Source organism: Hippocampus guttulatus, chromosome 13, assembly GCF_054856545.1.
Source record: "Hippocampus guttulatus isolate MCC_2025c chromosome 13, RoL_Hgut_1.0, whole genome shotgun sequence".
Taxonomy (NCBI): domain Eukaryota; kingdom Metazoa; phylum Chordata; class Actinopteri; order Syngnathiformes; family Syngnathidae; genus Hippocampus; species Hippocampus guttulatus.
In genome coordinates this window covers 9,193,637-9,215,473 of record NC_141273.1, presented here as the reverse complement: position 1 = coordinate 9,215,473, position 21,837 = coordinate 9,193,637, and the positions used below count along the sequence as shown (strand labels likewise).

Here is a 21,837-nt window from a genome sequence, read left to right as displayed (position 1 = left end):
TTCCACAATATCTCCCTTTTTTTTTGGAAGGAAAAATATATTCTGTGGTTTTCTTAGAATTTTTGGGCCTTTGTTGGGGAAAAAAATGAAATCGATTTTTTGGGGGCGGAAACAATTCATCAAGTTGCCACCCGGAGTGTAGTTTTGGGCTGCATGCGGCCTGCGTATTGCCAGTGGCCCATCCGTGACGTACGGTAAAGTAACGAATGATGTTTGAGACATCACAGATTATTTGCTGTTTGACAGATGCAGAGAAAGTACAGTATAGATTGAAAGCCATGGACACTCGTGTGCAAGTGTTCACTCAACCTTTCTGCTCCAGACTGAAAAACACTGGTCGGCTCTTGTGTTTGAGAAATTCTATTCTCCAAGACAATCTTTCAGTCAAAAAAGCCTTCTACATTCTCTTAACTTTCTACCTTGGCAGCCCCCGCGAGCATTCATCTTTGAACTGACAGCTGCAATATGCTTTGAAGCATCAGAGCAAATGGCAGCAAATGCATGCATACAAATGTGTGCAGGCAGGCAATGGAGGTTCTTGTACAAGCACTTGGTGTTCATTTTTTTTAACACACTCCCTGGCTTGTCTGGAACAGAGCCATGCAAGACTATGAAGAACATTGTAATATTAATTTATTACAAATTGCTTCCTGACATTTTAATGTCTATTAATGGCTTCAATGCAATGTTTACTGTTTTGAAAAAGGATTTCTTCCCCTTGCTCAATTGGTACTGTGTATCTGGGAGGAAATTCTGGAACAAAATCTTTTTATAGCGCTAGAGTGTTTCATGTGGGCCGAAATAAAAACAACAGGTTTTTCGTTTGACATCGCTAAGAATTGCGTGCGTGTGGGACATGTGTGTCAGTGGCGAGTGGAAAATGCCACCCATGATGCTCCTCGCCACTGCTGTGTGATTAATGGACAGCCTTTTTTTTTTAGGGATGCTGATTACGAGATGTTTTGACTAAGATCTGATTAGCCAAGCCAAAGGCCTATTTTGTTACACACAAAACATTCCACTTACTGGCCCTGTGTTCCACCGAGCGTCCCTCATTAAGTGCCTAGTGTGGTCGGATCGCCTGTCTCTTGGTTTTACATTGGTCAGACACTCCCACGTTTTCTTGGCTGTGATGACACGAACGCTGACCAAGATCAGACCAGAACTATCCTAATGTGGCCGACGGCTGTTAATTTAAACTTTGACAGTCCTTTCATGAGAAAGCAGCAATCGTTTATCACATGGTGATGCAAGACTACTTCAGTGAAGAAGATGCTTTGTTTTATTGTGGTTCTGATTGTGGCTGCACAGCCAGGGGTGGGGATTCTTTTTTTTTTTTGTTTCGGGGGAGGGGGGGCTGTTTTGTCTCTTGTGGTAAAGTTTCCAACAGTGCCTATCCAATAATAATAATAATAAAAAAGCTCTTCATCATCCCCTTTTCTCTATCGCGGTTGTCTCTTTTCCCTCCCTCTATAACGGGCCTGTTGCGGGTGTTCGCCGCCTCTCCTCTCCTTGTCTGTGGCGCTTGACGCAGGGCCGTTTAACAGCCGCAGAATCGACGTGTTTGGCTGTGAGTAGCTCAGCGGGCTCGTGGGTCACGCAGGCGTGGCGTCTGCTCCTAATTGGGGGGAAAAATGCGCGGCACATGGAGTCAGCATGTCGGGGGCTGTGAGGTGGTTTAACACCTCCCCATTTTCCCCTTGTTGTTGTGGTGCCACCAATGAGGCTCTCCAGGCTCTCAAAACAGTCAACCAATAGTCTGCTCCCCAAGACTAATACGTGGTGCCCTTGGGGCACACACCCACTCTTTTTAATCTGTGTGTTTAAAACTTTAAAAGAGAAAGAAAAAGGAATAAACCTGCTAAGTGGAAAAGAAAATCCTGCCTGTGCAAAGTAGTGGGGTCTTGTCCGTCCACAGATGTTTAAAAAAACTCAACTTGTGCAGATTTTGGCTTTGAGGAAAGATGGCAAAATGTGTTCTGTTCTATCACAAATATAAAATATTTTGTTCTAAAAGTTTCAGCCTTGTGATTCTGCCACGTATTTCATATACAACCAGTTTAATATCATGAATAGAGATGGCACAGTGAGAAAAGTAGTGGAGCAGTTTAAGTCGAAATGGACAGAGGGGAGAATGAATGATAAATCTCTTGCTTATGGGGAGATTGCTCTCTGAACTTTGGCTTTGATGCCAGCGTTGCATTGCTAAGACCGATGATGCCCGGAGGAGTTGTGCAGCAGTGAGCTACATTTACCCGTCATCAAGTCTCTGGAGAATTCCTAACGGGATGAAATGCCATCCCAAGCTTTGTGATGTGATGATTGCAGCAAACTCATAGGCATTAATATATTGCCGCCCCCACTCCACCACCCAAAAATATATGTATCAATCAATAAATAAATAAAATAAAAAAACATAAGACCGTTATTTTCTACTGGAGAGGTCCGAGGTGTTTTGATTGAAACACTTAAGAGTCATCAAGTGGTTCAGTGACCTTACAGATGTTTTCCATTGTATATTGGCAAGGCTTTTTCAACTCATTTAAAAAAAAAAAAAAAGCAACTAAACCTGTTCACGAAAACTGCTCTGACTTCTATTATGAAGTACAAGTCATCATTCGCTGTCCCGCAGTCTCTGGTGTGTTTAACACTGGCACTGAGCTGAGATGCTTGAACAAACAGCACAAGTTGTGGCGGCCTTGAAACCTCCATCTCCCCGAGTCTGTTCTCAACACAGTCTGTTCTTTTGAAGTTCCATTAATGTCTTTTTTTTTTTCTTTCCCTTTCTCTTAAATTTCAGCCGAGCTTTGTAGAATCGTGTGTTTTCCCTGCACTGTTTCAGTTGGGTCCACTGTGACACTCCCCAGAGCGCTCCACACATGTTTAATAAGTGATACGTATACTAAGGGGGACACTGACACGACAGCGAGTATCAGTGTGGGAAACAAGAGGGAAAACTGTCTCTCCCCAGATGGACAAGATAGTAAATTTAATGATGAGGGGGCAAGCTCCTCTTGGGCGCTGCTCTTCTTGTTAACGAGTTCTGACAAGATGTAGACGGGCATATTGTTCCCAGCTATGAGGACATTTTTTGACTGTATCTACAAAACTGCTCATGACCACGGTTTGTTTTTGATCCCCTGCCTTACATAAGCATTTAACGACCGATGAAATGTGTATGCACTTAGTCCACGTCGTAGCGCCAAGCCCTCAGTAGCAGCGCTGGATGAGTGTTTTCTTTTGAGTGACTGAGTCTATAACGTGCACGTAATCCATAGCAGAGGCACATTGGCCATGTTGCCAAATGCCACATAATGGGGCTCTGATAAACCTCTGGAAACGCTCGCGACTTTGATACTCCTCCGATTTTATTTGCGGCGATCGGGCCTTGCTTTTGCTGACTTTCCAAGGGTGTGGGGAAAAGCTTTTGATTCGTTACGACTTTCTCTTTGTAGAACTTTACGGATTTGATGTGCTCATCGACGCCAACCTGAAACCGTGGCTGTTGGAGGTGAACCTTTCTCCATCCTTGGCTTGGTGAGTGACACTTTCCAAAGTGTGCGCCTTGAACTTATTGTTTGAGTGGGATTTGTTTTACAAACACGCACAAACGAAAATTTTGGGAATTTTCAACAAAAATATTGCGGTCATTGTATTTGTGAGTCATGGAAGTGTACCGTTATTTCGCTAAAATATGACACCTTGATTTTGCACTTGATCTTCATTGAATTGCGTAACTTGCTTTTACTTGCAGTGATGCCCCCTTGGATTTGAAGATAAAGGCCAGCATGATTGCAGACATGCTCTCGCTTGTGGGTCAGTGCACTCGAAACCAGTTTTAAAATTTTAAATGTAACTGATTCCTTGTGTTTATTCTTCTGACGAACGTTCATGGCATGTTATATGCCATGCAACTGGAGGAGACGTTGTTGTGCGACTTGAGCTCGAATTTAATGATATCTTACTACAGGGCATTCGCGTGAGAGCTTGTTGATTGCACAAATTATCTTATTTGAGTATCGAGTAAGCAAAAACATTACACTTGCGATTGTGTTGATCGTTGGTGATTGATCGCATTCCATTTGCACAGCTTGTAATACAACCTCATCTGTTCAAGAAGCTTCATCCTGGCCGTTTGTATTTGCTAAACAGCACAGAACACAAAGTACAGCTGCGGTGATGGGTATGTTGTCAATTTTGTGGCCTGGAACCAAAAATCTTGCCAGCAAACACGTCAAGAGATCACAAATAAAGATCATGACTTGATGATAAGTCACTCTCAGTAAGACAAGCGGCGATTTCATGGAAATCAATCCATCGTTCTCGAGACGCTTTCGCTCAAAACCACAAGTATTAGCTTCACTGAGGCGCCAGTGTCAGTGGAGACACTTGGATGAATTGGCTGTAAAAAGTGCCAATCTATCAAATTGATGTTGATCCGCTGTGAGATGAAGTCATGGTGCGATGCTTGTCATTGAGTGTTTGTTGTTTACGGTATGCACCGTTTTCTTTTTAATGAAATACAACTGCAATATCTTACATACACTGACGCATTTCTGACCATTTGCTAACCAACATCGTTAACTGCTGATAATTACAGTACGTTTGTGGTGTGTCGTGCACAGATCGTCTCGCTATCGTGTGTCCTGACAAGCTGGATTTGCCTAAAAATAGAACAAAATGAATCCTCAGCATGTAGACATAACAAATAGTAGCCCGAAGTGGCGTAAACAAGGTATGAATGTGTTTGAACAAGAGTTCTCCTCCCCTAATAATTGACAGTGCGTGAGTTTGTATTTTATTTTATTTTTCCATCCACAACCCATGCAGACACAGACAATCTGAAAGCTCATTATCGTAATTTTAGAGAATGTTGTTGATTCCAGCCAAAGCAGGGCACGGAGAGCCTACCTATTAGTATGTGTCAATCAAACCCGTTTAATACGTCTGTGGTTCTCTCCTAATCGTATTCGAGAGAAAAATGCCTTTGCGCTTGTGCATTCCGATACAAAAGTATGAGTCAACGGTGCCGTGCCTTCAAGCAATGAAATCGGGTCATTAATGAAAGGATGGAATCATCTTGTCTCTTGTTTTCGGAATGAGACGTTTCACCAAGCCAAGTGAAAATCAGTAGTGGCTTGTAAAACATAACACGTCTATTATGTACGTACCAAAAAATCCCAATCAATTCTGTCTGAAAATACATACTCGGGTTACCCCTCAGACGTATAATTAGTAACTACATTCCATTAGCATTAATACTCTGCCTTTGTGTAGCTGGCAGCACGATGACACCTAAATGTGTTGGACTAATCATGGTTTTGTTGGACACGTTAAAGCAATGGTCCTCCCTCCGCTGTTGTCACCCTGGGACCCGCATGTTCCTGTTGTGGCAAAGTCACGACCCATTTTATAGAAGTTAAGAAGAATAATGTTTGGGTTTTTTTCCATTTAGAAAGGGCCTCAGAAAATACACATAGAGTTTGTTACATTTTAAAACACAGTTTCAAAGAAGTTTGACACACTGCCAAAAGCTTATTGCGAGCAATGACCAGCGCTAGCCAAAAGCTGAGTTGCACTCTGCTGGTTTACAGAGTAGCTCGTGACTACAGCACAAGTGAGTACCATTTTCGCACGCTTACTCAATATTGTACATATGTTGTGCGGTATGTGGGAACTTAGTACTGTTCTTTGTGAAGGCAGCATTTTTCAGACAACTCTTGTGCTGGATCTCAGTTGTCAATGAATTGAATGTTGTCTGCATGCAATTCCCTACTATAATTTTTTGTTTGTTTGTTTTACCAGTAGTGCTTCAAGTACACAACGAATTGGCTTGGAGAGTGGAGGGTTTTGTGTCTTATAACTTTAATCCTGAGAATTGCAAAGGGCCGTCCTTTGAGGAAGGCCCCGAATACAATGATCCCTCGCTACATCGCGGTTCATTTATCGCGGATTCAGTGCATCGCATTTTGTTTTTCAAAATGCTGTGTTCATAAAAATAAATAAAATTAAATGCCGAATGACTCCGAGATTTTGTACATGCCTGTACTGTACGGTATACGCAACTGGCACTCATTCAATGCGCATGATTGGTTCCCGGCGCGACATCGACCAACGACAGCACAAGTGAATTTATCCCGCGAGCTGATTGGCTGCGCATTTTCGCAGCACGACTCGGCACCTTCTATCAGGAGGAGTAGAATAGCTGTTGAATAGCCCTCGAGTACCACATGAGTAGCCCACTGGCCTGCTCACGACTGCGATGCATCTATTTTTGTATGTTGCTGTTCTAAAATAAAATCCCAATGAGCTGCATCTAACTTTATTTTTTTTCCATTCATCTATTCAACCACACTTTCAGTGGTGTAGTAGTGCGTTTTGAAATGTCAACATCCATCCATCCATTTTCCGAACCGCTTGATCCTCACTAGGGTCGCCGGGGGTGCTGGAGCCTATCCCAGCCGTCTCCGGGCAGTAGGCGGGGGACACCCTGAATCAGTTGCCAGCCAATCGCAGGGCACACAGAGACGAACAACCATCCACGCCCACACTCACACCTAGGGACAATTTAGAGCATCCAACCAGCCTGCCATGCATGTTTTTGGAATGTGGGAGGAAACCGGAATACCCGGAGAAAACCCACGCAGGCCCGGGGAGAACATGCAAACTCCACACAGGGAGGCCGGAGCTGGAATCGAACCCGGTACCTCTGCACTGTGAAGCCGACGTGCTAACCACTGGACTACCGGGCCGCCGAAATGTCAACATTTCAAAGAAAAATAGTGTAGTTCATTTGTTTGTATTGTAGTGCATGACTAAACCTCAGCGTTGGTGGAGACAAGTTAGGAAGTGCAACCACATCAAAATAATGTATACAAATTTGATATTTCAGAAGTGCGCTTCCAACTAGTCGCCCTTCACAATATTCTGTACATAAGAAGAAGCTCTCCGTTTCAAAATGGTTGGTCTCTATCATATTATCAACATAGTAGCAGAAGAGAATCTCTTTTCTCTGAAGATTTACTGTTGAAGATTTACTGTTGTTGTATGTACTGTAGCAAACTGTGTTTTGATTGTGTCCTAGTAGCAAAGATCAAAGCCAATATGAAGTAAAGCACAAATCAAATAGTTGAGAAACAATGTCATTGTTATGTAACAGCCCTTTTTATCACTAAAGGCTTGGTGTGTCAGGACCCCCTGATGAGGAAGCCGCGCTCGGAGCGAGTCATCCTGGACCCCGGCCTTAAGCAACCTGCCCAACGAACACAGGTACCGAGTCCCATTTCAACCCAGCGCCGCAGAAGCGCACTGAGTCATACTCCCACTTTCACCAGTCATGTCAAGCATCGCGTGCACTTTATTCCTGTGAGTGCGAGTGTTTCGTGGTGCCATGATGAAATGTGAAGGTCATGGCTGACTTTGTCCACCTGTTGCTTTTACTGCACCCGCAGCCACTTTACATTTTCTTTTCCTCCCCCATCCATATTAGTTCCCTTTTACTTCCATCCCTTTGCAATTCCCTGACATTTCCTGCCTTACCGGTAAGAAATTGCATTTGCCCTTTTCCTGATTTGATTATGTTTCTTTTACTGTTATTCACTGTGACAGGTAAATGGCCTGCATGGCTTTCTAATGCAGCATTTTAGGAGATTTCTCATTACATTAGCAAAGTGGCCAGCATAAGTCAATGTTTGAAATACAACAACCTACCACTTGGCTAAAAAGCTTTGAACTTTTCTTTATAGACTTACTGTGACAAACCCAAAAGCCTGATTGTAACTCAGACTTCGCTCAAGGCGGTCAGAGGTCTTCAACAACCTCTGACCGCCTTGAGCGAACCTGTCGTCCTCCTTTACTTTGACTGGAGCAACAGTTGATCCTTTTATTGAGCGCTGAGGCCCTTTCACTTCTTGGCTGCCTTTGCATCCTCCCCCTAGTCACGTCAGATGAATTAAAAGTAATCCTGTTGCTATTTAGATGACATTCTCTGAATGCGATCCTTTGGGGCGCTGTTCCGCTGTCCTGATCTCCACTCCAACCTCTTTGCCAAAGTTGTCAATCACTGCTTGGTCGTACATGTTAAGAGAAGGCAACAAAAGTGCGGGAGGAAAAAACTGCCTTTATATGGAGATGTGTAGAATGTATTTGTGTTAGTTTGCAATACCGCACATGGTTGATATTGTTATTGTTGATGTGTCCTCGTCCCTCGGTTGTGTAGTGGCAGAGGTCCCCAGCAGCCATTAACAGTGAAACAGTGGAGTGTAAAAACAATCCAGAAGGAGACGACGTTCTGAGCTTGACTGCTGAGCAGGTACAGCCCTGTCGTGTGCCGTGTGTTACGCTTTATGTTCAGGCAGCATTTTCGGAAGACCTGCATGTCTTAAAACATGTGTTTTGTTTCGTTTCACTGTGGTAGATCAAAGTCCTGAGGAGGACAAGGGAGGAATATGAGAGGAGAGGAGGTTTCATTCGAATATTCCCCACTGAAGACACGTGGGAGCTCTATGGGTAAGATGAGCCAAGATGGGGGGTAGGGGGAAGCCTGATTATTTATAATTCCAACATCCCCATCTGTCCATTATGTTACCCGTTATTATACTTTCTTCAGATGAGTAGGCTCAAATTACTGCCTTAAAGTAGACCTTGCAACATATTTAAAAAGGTACACCCCCCTTCCCCTCCCCCAAGCCACTCCTTTATGTTAAAATGCCATCAAAGCCTTTATTAGAAGAGGAAATCTTTTTTAGGCTAACAGTTATATTGCCATCTGAGGATTTACCTCTTGATTAGATACACGGCTATTTCACTACATGTGTTTTGCAACCTCTTCTGCTTCCCTCCTTTGACCCTATTGAAGCTCATTTGCCTTTATGATCATTCTGATTTTGCCTATTATCTCCCATTTCTTAGTGGATATCTGGAGTCTAAGACATCATTGAACTCAATGTTGGCAAACAGACTTTTCCATGGAAGGTAAGCATTTCCATTGTGGTCAGGATCAGGGGGCTGGATCTCTCCTTCAGTTTATGGAAGCAGTTGGATTCCAGCATGGAGTTTGTTTTGTCTTTCACTTGGGTAGGTGAGAGGAACAGCTGAGAAGAGGATGTGCGCTCAACTTTTCCAGTGTGCCCACTGTCTATGTGGCATCAGTTGGGGACGGGGAAAGAGAGAGACTGTAGAACAACGTCTATTAATACGTGTTGCGAAAATGCAGACATTCTTTCAATCAGTGGCCTTTGTTGTTGGTACGGCGTTAACTTATTGGCAGCCTCTCAAGATTGTAACAGACATCACATGGAAGAGTCTCCCTTTTGAGGTCGTTCAATGCTTTAATGCCTCGGTGACTGGTATTTAACATTTATCCTTTCTCCTTTGGACCATCACTGTCAGTCATGTCAACATCTGGAAAAACGACTCAAATTTACTAATCTTTCTCAGAGTTTGCTCTGCAACGTCTTTTTGGAAATGCTAATTTCCATATAAATCATTGGTATTTTTGTTGTCACCACGGTTGTGTTGACATGTCTTCTTCTGTCTCAAAGGAATGCATGCGGGAATGCGCAGCTGCAGATGGACACACTTGATGGCTACCACGCCGTCCAGTATGAGAGGAAGCTGCCGTCTCTGGAGGCTCGTAAGAGGAGACGGCACCACCTGAGTCATCGCTCTGCTGCTGGAAAGAAAAAATGGGGTAGGCCTGATGTATGCTACTTCAGCTCGGCAAACTGAACTCTAACTGTGGGCTGGAGTGCACTTTTGGTTCCAAAAAAAAAAAAAATTCCCATGTGTCACACGAAGGTTAGCCAAATGTGGCTCTGTATGAGTTGATGTCATTGCAGCAAAAACAAAAAGCCTATTTTGAGTGTGCTGTGTGTGTGTGTGTGTGTGCGCGCGCGCACGTGTGTGTGCGTGTGTATTTTCGTCAAATGTTTGGTGATGCAACTGACATATGTCTTCCCCTTGCAATGTTGCATACCTCAGGGAAGGAATCCAAGGCCTCCCTGATGGAGAGCAGTAGCCTGGTGGGAGAGGACTGCATAGGGGAGAAAAGAGAGGAGACGAAACATATTCTCAAGCCAGTCTCACAGAAGGTTTTGGTAGCAGAGCAAAGAAAACAAGTGGCTTCACCGGCGCAGAGCTCTCACGGCGACACTCGATCCAGCTCGCAGGCAGCAGCACGCAACAGCAGGCCCCGTGTCAACCTGCTTCACTTCCTCCAGCAGGGGTGGGACATCAGGTCAGTGTGTGTTCCAGGCGGCTGCTCACACTCCTTCATCATGCTCCCTCACTTTATTTTCTCACGCTAGCCTCCTTGCAAATTTGACTTGAAGGGCACGTTTGCTCCCACCAAAGGAGAGGAGCCATAAATTGCAGCGATATTTACCTGCAGGCTTATGTTTTGATGGGGCTATTTTTGTCGCACCACAGGAAAAGAGAGTTGGTGACACCACTAATGTCGAGTGTCCACTTACTGCCTGTTTGATGCGGATCTTTGGAGGCTGATGCCGATTCTGATATTTGGCAGAAAAAAAAACTATAATTGATTAATCTGCAGATTTAAAAAAAATTGTGTGTGTATCTATCTATCTACAGTATGTGTATGTACCTGTACGTATATGTATGAACAATTGATACCCACTTTTTTTGATCCCTAAAAGCTTACAACAATGAAGGTATGAATTTCAGACATAACATTTCACTGTCTTTGTTTTATTTTACTTGTTTAACCTGAGAGCATATTGGTACGGCACCACATGAGGTCCCATTATGTTGTTTTAATTACGCAATATTACTGTACATTTGATCCGATAGCTGGGTCAGATTTCACCCGATTGACAAAATCTTGTTGGAAACTCAACAGGTTTTAATGCTAAAATGCAATTTCTTTCTATCTTTTGTCTCCTCCCCAGTAAAGTGCAGGCCCGGATGACCTTTTCCTGTTACCTACAGCGGGTTCAACAAAGACTTTTGGCAGAGAGCAGGGTCAAAGGCATTCCAGCTTGGGCAGACAAGGACAATGACCAAATGGTACAACAATCCCAAACATCTCAGTAGTGGAGTCTCAATGAACAGGAGTGTCATACAGTACCCTGGATGGAACATTGTCTTCTATTGATGTATCAACATTATATGCCAGATTTCCCCTTATTATTACTCATTTGTACCCTGGCTGTGGTTGAATTGAAGACATGGAGGAAAATGGGGCCTCTCAAGAAATTTGCCTTATTGGAAAGTTATGTTGCTGGACTGGAATTATGGCATGTATCATCATTATCTTCATCAGCAGCAACCTCAGACCTTTTAGGAACATCCTTGTGATGTTTGTCTGATTTGTAAGGCTATCCCCGACAGTGATTTGAAAGTGAAAGCAGAATTGTATTCATACTTATAATCATCACTCATTCATAATACTTGGCATCTGTTGCGTGTGTGTGACTGTGTGTGTGACTGTGTGTGTGCGCGCGCACAGGAGCTTGTAGTTCGCTTCCTGAGAAGGGCTGCCAGTAACCTCCAGCAAGACGTTAATGTGGTTTTGCCCAGTCACCAGCTACCAGTCCAAGACCGCAGACGCATCCTGTCCCACCAACTCGGAGAGTTTATCCAGTCTTACGAAAAGGTGCCTATTCTCAGAGTGTCATTTCACAGAAACACAGAAGACATTGTACGATTTCTTTTCTGTTGTACTTCCTTATCTTCTTAGGAAACTGCGCATCTAGTGAAAAAACAGCAGAACAGTACAGAGGAGAAGTGTGTTGCCGCCAGTGTGTTTCATGACTACATCACTACTGCGAGGTTAGACAAATGGCAAGCCTTCTTGCTGTGTTCAGTGGAGCGATTGCAATCGGCATCTCTCTCTCCCCCTTTTTTTCAGTGAAAGTGATCTGGAGGAAGTACTGACGTTCTACACACAGAAAAATAAATCAGCCACCGTCTTCCTCGGTACAAAAGTCAGGCGTGTTAAAAAAGCCTTTCATGAAAAACATGCTTCCAAAGAGCCAGGCAAGTGTGAACGAGTCGGATCCATGTTTTTTCATGCTTCTCTAACGCTTGGTCTGGTTTATGTTTGATATTTTAATCATTCAAGCACAGTAAACAGAAATTTTGCTGTTTCAAGCTGTAACCCCCCCCCCCCCCACCCCCCACTCCTCAAAATAAAGGAAAAAAGATTGAGTCATCCAGGGTGAAGTGAGGGTCACTTTCAAAGGAGTAGATCTCATTTGGAGAAAACAAATGTGTGTCAGAGCCATGGAATGGCTTACTGGTGATAAAGGAGCTCTGGATTCTTTCTTCTTTTGAACAGCTCTGACTGTGTCCAAAGAGGATTCCAGCTCGTCAGAATCAACGCCCTCCACAGGAAAAGTCAGCAGTGACACAGACAGCAAGGCCACCGAAAGTCAACCCGCGGTTTGTTTGTCTGAAGGCCAGCTGACCGGATTTGGACATGCAAAAATCCATCCACAAGTCCATTCTTCTCAACGCTGCTCGGGCGTTCCCGCGACTTCAGACTTCCCCCATATTAATCAACAGAGCTACTCCATCAGCCCTTCGTCCTTGCCTCGTCATCGTCCTCCGCCTCCGCCACTTCCCCCGCAACCTCCATCCTATGCTCAATCATTGGCAAAGTCTCAATTCCGCCCGACTGAGACACCCGGTCCTGTTTACACCCCTCATCCAACCCAGCTTCTCTGGAGGATCCCATCCTCCACTGCGCTCTCGTCAAGCTCCGGAGCAGCTTCTTCCATCACCAGCGCACTTCACATATATAGCCAGAAGCTCTCTCGACCAACATCTGCAGGCCAAGGTAAATGCTTCAGTCCACATGCTTTTTTTTCCCCAAAGTGAGTGAATTCAAGTGAATTTGTTCAATGAGAAAAAAATCTGAAGAGATAGTTTATTTACATCAAATCATGGAATGATGTTAATTATTTGCACAACCCCCTCTTGCCAACAAAACAGCACCTAAACGTCTCCTCTAATGTTTCACAAAATGGGAGAAGACAGAAAGGGGGATCTTCAACTATTCATCTTCGCACAATCTGACTCATCCAGCGACCTGTATCCTCTCATCTGCACTCTCCACTTTAGCTTACTCCACAGGTTTTCAATGGGGTTGAGGTCTGGGATCTATGATGGCCTTGGGGGGGTGCTTGATTTTGTGTCTGGTTGAACCATGTCTACAATTTTCAGCTTCTGCAATGAAAATGGAAGGCTTGTAACAAATGTTAACCAGCAGTGCCAATAATTTTTGGAGGGCGCTGTTTCTAAACTAGCTAACCCCAGAATGAAAATGGTAGTCAGTTTGTCTGTTCCAAGTGAACAGTGTGTCTTTCTTTTTTAAGCAGGAAGTGTTCTCGCTGACAGAGGGACAAACATGTTGCACTACTCTTTCTCTCTCTCTCTCTCTCTCTCTCTCTCTCTCTGTGTGTTGGAGAAATGTATTCTCTGCTGTTTCAGTCATGATAGGAGTGTTCCCATCTGCGCTAGAATGGCAAAAAAAAAAGCGCATGATCATATTTTTACGTCAACCTTTGTCAACTAGAAAGTAGCCCGCTTGCTAACATGTGCACAGACCGACAAACACAAGCTGCTTTTGTTCATTTTTCAGCTATACCGAGGGCCTGCTTTTCCTCAATTCTTCCATGCTCACACTTTTCTTCTGTCTGTATTGCAGTGTCCAAAATGTACAGTTCCAGTAAGCTGAAGTCAAACTTTGAGGGAGGCTTCGGGGAGTTGAACTCTCTTACTGTCCAGGCCCAGTCCAACCAGCAGGCCTTCATCTCAGCCCTCCAGAAGCTGGCAGACAAGCAGGTTGCTCGCAACACTGCTGGCTCCAGTCACATCAACCTCCTGACACGACATGTGAGTTCACTTGCAACTTTCTTAACAAAGTGGTCCCACCTGGAGCTAGGCTATGTTCAAATAAGAATGTACAGTATGTTGGGTTAATAAACAGTGTTTCATGGATGGAAGACAAATGTGCCCCGTTTACAGGAGGTTCTCTCTCTGTGAGGTCTTTTATATTTCTCTTTGGCAATGTTTAATTCTTTCCTGACCCCCTGCTGACCGGCGTCATCTAGTTTGCTCACTCTTCCAGCAGACCTGTCGGAGCCGGAGGGTCTGCAGCCGCGAGCAGCGCACCTTCCTCCCTCTTGGTTGACTGTCGACTGTGGCTTTTTGTGGGGGTGGCTTTTGGTTCAGGGTTTGAAACTGGCTGAGCGGAGCATCACGTCTCTGCTCTGTGTGAGGTCTCATTATCAGATGCACCATGGGGGAGTGATTTCTGTTGATACTCAACAAGCTGCTATTTTGCGATAATTGATGCTTATAAATACAGGAATGTGACGAAGCAACGCTTCACATCAGCCTCCTCACCTAACTTCTCCCCCATTTTCCTGGTCGGTTGGTGCGTTAAGCCCATCGGTCGTTGCTCACACCCCCTCCGGCTGCTCTTCCTCCTACCGCTTGTCTGCTTCGGTGGATGTTTTCTGTCAAGAGTTTCTTTGGATGACACAAGACCACACAGGCTGCAGTTAAGCCGCTTTGGCGTTATTCTGTCGATCTGAAAGGTGTTTTCTGTCTTCCCTTTGAGAAGTGAGTCGAGGACATGGCAGCAATTTGTTTTGCAGAGCAAAGGAGACCTGTGTGCCGCTGAGTCTTATTAAGGGCTCAGATTATAAGTCATTAAATCACTAGCTGAAGCAAAAGGAGAACTTTGTAAACATGAACAAATCCCTCTTACACACTGCATAACCTTCTCCGGTCTTAGTGATTACTCGCTCTCATGGAAGTTTTCGTACAAAAAAAATAGAAGTAAAAAAAAATAAAAAATCTGGCTGCACTTGAAATCCAATTAACAGTTGCACAATTACACTCCTGCCCAGCAATGCATACATGGGATGATTAAATTGTTGTAAAACTCTTACATATTATAAAGTATGCTAGATGGCCAGTCCTTGCAGAATTAGCCCTGCAATGATCCTCGCAATTCATCATGGGAGACAAAACGCGTACTGTGTGTGCGCCTTCCCCTAAGATGTCAGTCAGTTGCTCGACTAATGAACTTGACGATCGGTCATGTGAGTACAGCGAGGCCGTGGCGGCAGCGTGATAATGAGCCAGCCCACGTCAATGTGAAAGGCTTCCACAGTTGGGTGACACGCTGCTAGTTGTAGTGGAAAAGCTGACATGCTTACTCCATCCTGAAACACTTGGCATCGTCACAATGTTTGGTCTTTTCGTGCCAAAGCAGGCGAGTGAAACAAATAAACAACACGGTAAGTAGCGTGTGGTGCCGTTTCAGGTTTTCCAGGGAGAGCGCCGAACTGAGACGCTGATCAGTTTGTAAATAGATTTGGACGAGCGAGTCATGATATCTGCTCCTTTAAAGGAGGGAGTGGTCCACCTGGATTTAGTGCTGAGCAGCGAGTAGGTTGGCCACGTGCTGTGTGTAAATTTTACATGACCTTTAAGCACCAGAAGCATGAGGAAGGACAGTAGTTCTCGGGTTTTGTAAATATGGTTGAAATGACACATAAAGTAGTTTTGGATTGTTGCATGTTTTCTCTCTACCCTCCACAGCTGACCAGGCTAAACCTGGCGAGCCGGATGTTAAATGGAGAGAGTCCAAAGATGCTGACCCCATCTGCCGCAGGGCTGGACCACCCCTCAACTGATCCTCTTAGAAACAGGACCCAGTAAGTCCAAAGAAATGCTCTAAAATCCTCTTAACTAAATGTGAGGATATATTCAGGGCTGCACATAAAGATTTGGGTAGATGTGTCATTTTCATGTGATTGCTTATCATTTTTTTTCATCAGTTTTTATTTTCACTTTCATTGATTAATTCGAACAACATATACCATATCATTTACTGTGATATAAGTATAAATAAAAATAAATATATAAATAAATTGGAGGTTAGCATATTGCTATGGCCCTTGACAACCAGTTTAGTTTCTCATATGGCCCTCACTTGCAATTTATGAGAGGGTGCAATCAGCTGATTTAACCCAGTTGTCCGGGGCAGCAGCCCAGTCCCCAATCGTTTTTACACCTCGGATTACTTTCACATGAAGACATATTTTAATGGATCATAGAAGCCGCGGCGCAATGAGACACGATGCCTGTGAAGCCCGCCGTCTTGTCAGGGGCAGTTTCTTGTTTGGTACACAGTAGAAATCTGTCAGGCCAGTCAAATCAAGTCAGTTGCCACAACAAGATGGAGATGAATGCCTTGTTGGGTTTTTATTTTGAAGTTGGCATCAGAAGCAATCGTTGTGCCGACTGACTTGGGGTCTGTGGATTGGAGGTGGATGCCCGGAGCTGCAGCACCCCTCAACTCCTCTTGCATGCCACCGTTTGATATGCAAATGCCCACTGACACAATCGAATCTGGTGAGGCGTTTCACATTTTCGGTGCAAATGCACACCTGCACACCACTTATAGTATGTGCACCCTGGAATTACCAGGTTTTTTTCCCTTAATCATTTTTAAATTCAACTTCAAGACAACCAATTTAAAATAAATTCTGAAAGCAAGTGCTTATATTGTACGTTAAGCCTAATTTGTTTTGTAAATCAGCAAAATCTTAATGAGTACAGCTGGAGATGATGCATATCACATGCTCATTTGTGTTAATTGCAAAGCTAAACAATAAATCTATCTTCAGACTGTCTGGTGTTTAAACTTTCTTGCTTCCCCCCCCCCCCCCCCCCCCCCCCCCAATTATGTCTCCCAGGCCCAAAACCTATTGTGTTTCATTTGAGCGTTAAAATTTTAAAGATCAAGTACACAGCCCCGGTGAGAAAAATGATACAGTGGAGCTGCTCAGTTATCAAGTATTGTTCCCTTTCTCCAAATTCTTGTCCCGAAGACATTTTTGTGTGATTTACTTCAGACACTTGGAGCATGTTTGAGCCCATGAGTGTATTTGGTCACACTCAATAGCACTGTAAGTCTCTCTCAGTGGTTTTACACAGACTTGTAGATTGAAAAATGCCAGGGTAATGATGTTGGAGTGGACTCGTTTCAATTGACAATACGAACGTGTCTTTGTCTCACTTTAATGCTGCTCAAGGATTACGTAAAGTGGAGGAAGTCAGCAGACTTCCTGGCCTCAATTTTCTTAAATAGTGACAGACAGACAGGAGGTCATCGTGTTTCACTGTTCCCGAATGATGGGCACGTGATTTCATATTTCTCACTGTCTCATTGACTCTATGCTGAAAAGTAGTTGACCATTCATCACTGAGTTTCAACCTCACCATGCTGCTCGATCCAGACTGTTTTTCCTGTCCAGCACTTCCTTAGTTTTGGACCTGTGAGGGAATTCCAAGAATGTTTGGCTCTTCCCTTTTAAAATCTTTTATCCGCACAAATCATGAATGAGAGTTTCTTTTCTTTTTTTTGTTTTTGTTTTACTATTAGAGATAGCTTGCTGTTACTTTTTTATTAGAATGTCTGTGGATCTACCCCCCCCCCCCCCCAAAAAAGAATAACAACACTTCATCTTTATATTCACTTTTTCAAGGTACAGTAGTAAAAATGCTACATTGTCCAATTGTGTTGAATCGACATTCAGGATAAAACATAGTAAGTCAATATTTCATTTTGTTGAGTGTGCATAGATTTAAAAACACTGTAGATAAATTTAGATTTAGATAGTTTGAATTAATAAATGCTGTTAACTTTACTTTTATTTAGTATGTCAGATATACAAACACTTCAGTCATAATATTGAAACCATTTAGCTCACACTGAGTGGTAACATTTAGCGAATGAGAGGTTTTACATTTGATCGAAGAGCAATGAAAAAAAAACACATTTGAAAGTTCTTCAATTTGGCTTCCATGTCATATACAAATCAAATATCAAAAGAGCATTGCAACACAACACCTTGTCCAGAGAACCTTGCGTGTTTTGGAATTTTGGGAAGGTTCTGTCGTGTAGTGGTGGTCATCACATCTGCTTTACATGTCCTGGGTTTGATCCCCAGTCAAAGCAAACTGCTCTAATGACATGACTCAGGGGGTCAAGTGGCTGCTAGTTAATCAAGGAGATTGTTGTTTTGACTCCTGCCTTCCCTCTCAGACCGTTCAAACTATCCGTCAGGGAATAGGCCGACCCCGCAACCATTTTCCTTACTGTTGGCTGTAAGGGAATAAGTTGCTGTTGTTCTGGAACTGTAGCTGTGACTATCCCTGTCGAAAATATTGACACCTGGCCAGTGAAAATTTTGCTGGACCAATTTGAACTTTTTTTGGGAACCATTTCTATTTCACACCACAGTCTGTATAAATTGGTGTTTTACACAGAGATAGTGTTTTTGTAATAGGTCACGTCGGATGTCCTCGGTTTCGCATTGGCCTCCTCCCGCTGAGTAAATCCGCCTTTAATAAGATATTCGTCCAGATATTACGATGATTTCGCTTCTCTGCCTCTCAGAATTTCCTGAGTCCCTCCCCCTATGCTCGGCCCGGGGGTTTGTGCCAAACATACTGAAACCGTTAAGCGCACTGGCTCTTAAGGCAACCACAGGGGTGAATTATGATCTGGTCCAAAGAGCAGTTGTGGGTCTTTGAAGTGCCGCTGCCGGGATCCAGCAGGTATGCTGCATCAGCATTCACAACAGTGGCTTCTTCTATAGCAAAGGCCGTCAGCTGGCTGGGAAACAACACTGCTTGTCCCATTACAACCACTGTAAAATTTAGGATTATTTTCGGCAAGTGTTTCACGTGGCACATACAGGTTTTGACCTCGATTCGGTGCTCTGCGGAATGTTTTTTTTTGTATACCTTTTGAAACACTGAGACAACCACACCAAACTACGATCCAATATGTCTAACTTAACCTTGAAAATACTTCCATTTTATACATGTGACAATTATGGTTGGCCAGTAAGATGACGGTAATATTAAATCAACAGTGGTTGTCCTCTTGTGTAATGTTAAGAAGTTTGATAATCTCTGGTTGTTTTAGCACCCTCGCCACAGAAACAGACATCTAAACTATTGTCTCTCTGGGCATGCGGTATTTTTAGTTCGCCTCAGCGCTTTGTCACACTGTTGTTTGACTTGGTTGAATATTGTCGGGACATTCCAGAGAATTTTATATCGGCCAGTTTGCTGAACTAACAAACCCGACTAATAAAAAGACTCTGTCTGCCATCAAAAGAAGTTCAACATTTTTACCAAAAGTTCCACAAAATTGGCTTGATGTCTCTCCGCCTTTGAATTTAAAAGATGTTTTTATTTCGCGACTGATTAGAGCCAGATGTGGTAATGGGAGGGCGGGTGGTTTTACGCTATTCAGCGTGCTGTGTTACTACATGCATGTAGGGCCGCACTTCATGATTGTTGTCAATAATAGTTTGTCTTTTAAATTAGTAAAAGATGCACTTTCTTAAGCAAGCGCCACTCTATTGAAGAGGGGGGGGGGTGGGTGGGCTGGCCAGGCTCAACTCTGGGATGCTGTGGCACGTCATCCCACACTGTCCATTTTCCCACATTCACACTAAGTGAGATTAATGTCGCACATGTGCTCAACTGACACTGCTGTATTGTTTGACCAGAACTTATATCAGCGTATTATGAAGCATAGTGAGCACGGCAGGGAGTCAGGCAGGAAGTCTTGGATATTTTGCAAGAGCTGTTCTTTTCACTCACCCCCCAACCTCCACACCCTTTTTTTTGTTCCTGCATCTCAACGATGAAGCTAAAATTAGTCGTTGACGTGACAAAATTCTCAGGCCATAGACTAGTAAAATAGTGGCACTGCAGCTCCCCGTGGTCCAATGTAACTCATTAAAAGAAATGACTGCTGTAAACAAAGAACGGGCTCTTGTTTTGTCTGCTGACCGCTGACCTTGACATGCTCACAGACAAGCTTTTGTTTCCAGGAGCAAAAAAATAATAATTGAACTGACCTTCACACTACTTGTTGTAAAATAGGTCCTATTATGTTATCTGAGAACTGCATTGAGGGGCGGGGGTGTTTTGTTTTGTTTTGGCCACACAACGGCCGGAATATATTTCACTTGAGCAGCACAAGATGGCTATCACACATTGTTATTCAAAAATTAATTGAACTGCTATACTTGACTTTTTCATCTCGAGATACTGTGGCTATTTTACATGCGTGTGAGTTAGTAGGCGAGTGGAAAAATGAAATTGGGGGAATTCTAAATAACTTCCCCGCCCTCAATAAGACCCCTTTGGGATCTAATTTCCTATACCGGGCTAGTTTCACTCTCTATTTTTGTCCAATCTCTCCTCACTGCTTCCGATAGTGCTCTTTAGGGCATTATTTTTAGCTGGGGCCAGCCTAAAGTAGTGCAACACACTATACGCACGAGCTGCTTGTCTGTGATGGATTAGGCTTTTCAAAAGCGTTTATTGTCATGATATAGAAACAGTATCACAATGCAGGCAGGAAAACCATGAGGACAATCTATTCAGGGGACAGAGAACTTGATTTTGATTTAATTTCCTGCATCATTGTAGTAGTAGTCTGTCTGCTTTCCGTGCTGAATGTCTTGGATTCAATCCACAGTGGACTTAAAAGTATTTTAATGGCTTGTGTGAGGTGGTCTAGATTGAACAAGCAATTTGCTCTATTGACTTACGCTTGTACTTAGATGGTTCAAACTTTCGTATTTTTTGGGATGACAACAAACCTCCAATAGCTCCTAATATTGCTCCATTATTGTGCATTTCCCCGCTGTCGTACTGTAAAGCAGTAGGACTGTATCATCATATAATTACACTTCTTGAAGTTGGAGTGGAGCTGCATGACTGAACATTGCTGGTTGGTCAAAGACAGCCTCACTCTATAGACGAACGTAGTGTGCCACCTCGCCATTTTACCTTTGGAAACCAAAGTGCTAAAAACTGGGCCTTTCAAAATGGTTTCCTCCAAGTTGGGAGCATACGATTGGCCACAATCTATAAATCAATAACGACATGTTTTGTATTAAGGAAGAGGTAGGTGTATTCTACAAAATCTTTCTATTTCTGTTTTTACCCTTTCATGCACCAATAATGATAACCTGTAACCTGATAACATGATAGGCGGTCCACTAGAGTAACCTCTATCCTCGAAAGGGTTAAAATCTCACATTCAGTGTTTTTGTTTTTTTTTAACTTAAGGGACCTTGCCATCTATGGACCACAATGATTTCATTTGCTCCCTTCTGTTCACTCGATAAAAGGATTGGACATTAATGGTTAAACAGAGGCGGTGTTGTAATGTTAAATGTCATATCCGTCTTGGTTTTTGTTGTTGTTGATGTCATCATGCATCCACATATCACGGTCTAGCGGGTTCCTCAGATGAGGTCAAATGAAATGCAGAAATGCTCTTAAAATTAGTTCCATTGCTCCTGGAATCTTTGGGTCATAAGGGAACAATTGATTGAATATAAGTATGTCTGAGGATGAGGCCGGTCTCCGCTATTCTCCAACGGTGGTTATAAAAAAGAAAAAGAAAAAAAGAAAACGGCTTAGTTCTAATAACAGATAATCCAGTTACAAACTCGTGTTACTGGTCAAACGGTTTTCTTTCCAGGTTGTGGCTTTGTGATGTGAATGGAACGTGAAGCTCTGGGACTACTGAGGCAAAGGTTTTGGTTTGCTGTCGTTTAACATGCTTAAATAGGGCGAGAGAATCATCTTATGCCTCACCCCTGCAGGTGTTTATTTATTTAATTAATGCAATTACAATTTATAATGCAAACACCATTTTTAGTCGCCAGTTATGTGAAATGTTGATTCTGAAATTAGGTCTAGTTTTATAATTTATAGCTTATTGTAGTTTGGGGATGGGACTATTTTTTTCAT

At 43.3% G+C, this 21,837-nt stretch overlaps 1 protein-coding gene across 5 annotated transcripts in view; it reads left to right on the top strand.

Moving 5' to 3' along the window:
* ttll5 (tubulin tyrosine ligase-like family, member 5) overlaps window positions 1-21,837 on the top strand; it is a 53,294-nt gene that overhangs the window by 10,263 nt on the left and 21,194 nt on the right. For all 5 annotated transcript variants that reach the window (XR_015102657.1, XR_015102659.1, XR_015102658.1 and 2 more), the window contains exons 13-27: window positions 3,456-3,537; window positions 3,755-3,816; window positions 7,178-7,269; window positions 8,219-8,311; window positions 8,417-8,508; window positions 8,911-8,973; window positions 9,543-9,691; window positions 9,982-10,237; window positions 10,911-11,028; window positions 11,471-11,617; window positions 11,702-11,793; window positions 11,873-12,000; window positions 12,302-12,802; window positions 13,673-13,860; window positions 15,580-15,695. Coding sequence is in view for 2 of the 5 variants with exons in the window: in XM_086127118.1 (XP_085983244.1) it covers window positions 3,456-3,537; window positions 3,755-3,816; window positions 7,178-7,269; window positions 8,219-8,311; window positions 8,417-8,508; window positions 8,911-8,973; window positions 9,543-9,691; window positions 9,982-10,237; window positions 10,911-11,028; window positions 11,471-11,617; window positions 11,702-11,793; window positions 11,873-12,000; window positions 12,302-12,802; window positions 13,673-13,860; window positions 15,580-15,695 (2,179 nt within the window). In the remaining 3 variants the exon portion in view is untranslated. The remainder of the gene's footprint in view (window positions 1-3,455; window positions 3,538-3,754; window positions 3,817-7,177; window positions 7,270-8,218; window positions 8,312-8,416; window positions 8,509-8,910; window positions 8,974-9,542; window positions 9,692-9,981; window positions 10,238-10,910; window positions 11,029-11,470; window positions 11,618-11,701; window positions 11,794-11,872; window positions 12,001-12,301; window positions 12,803-13,672; window positions 13,861-15,579; window positions 15,696-21,837) is intronic.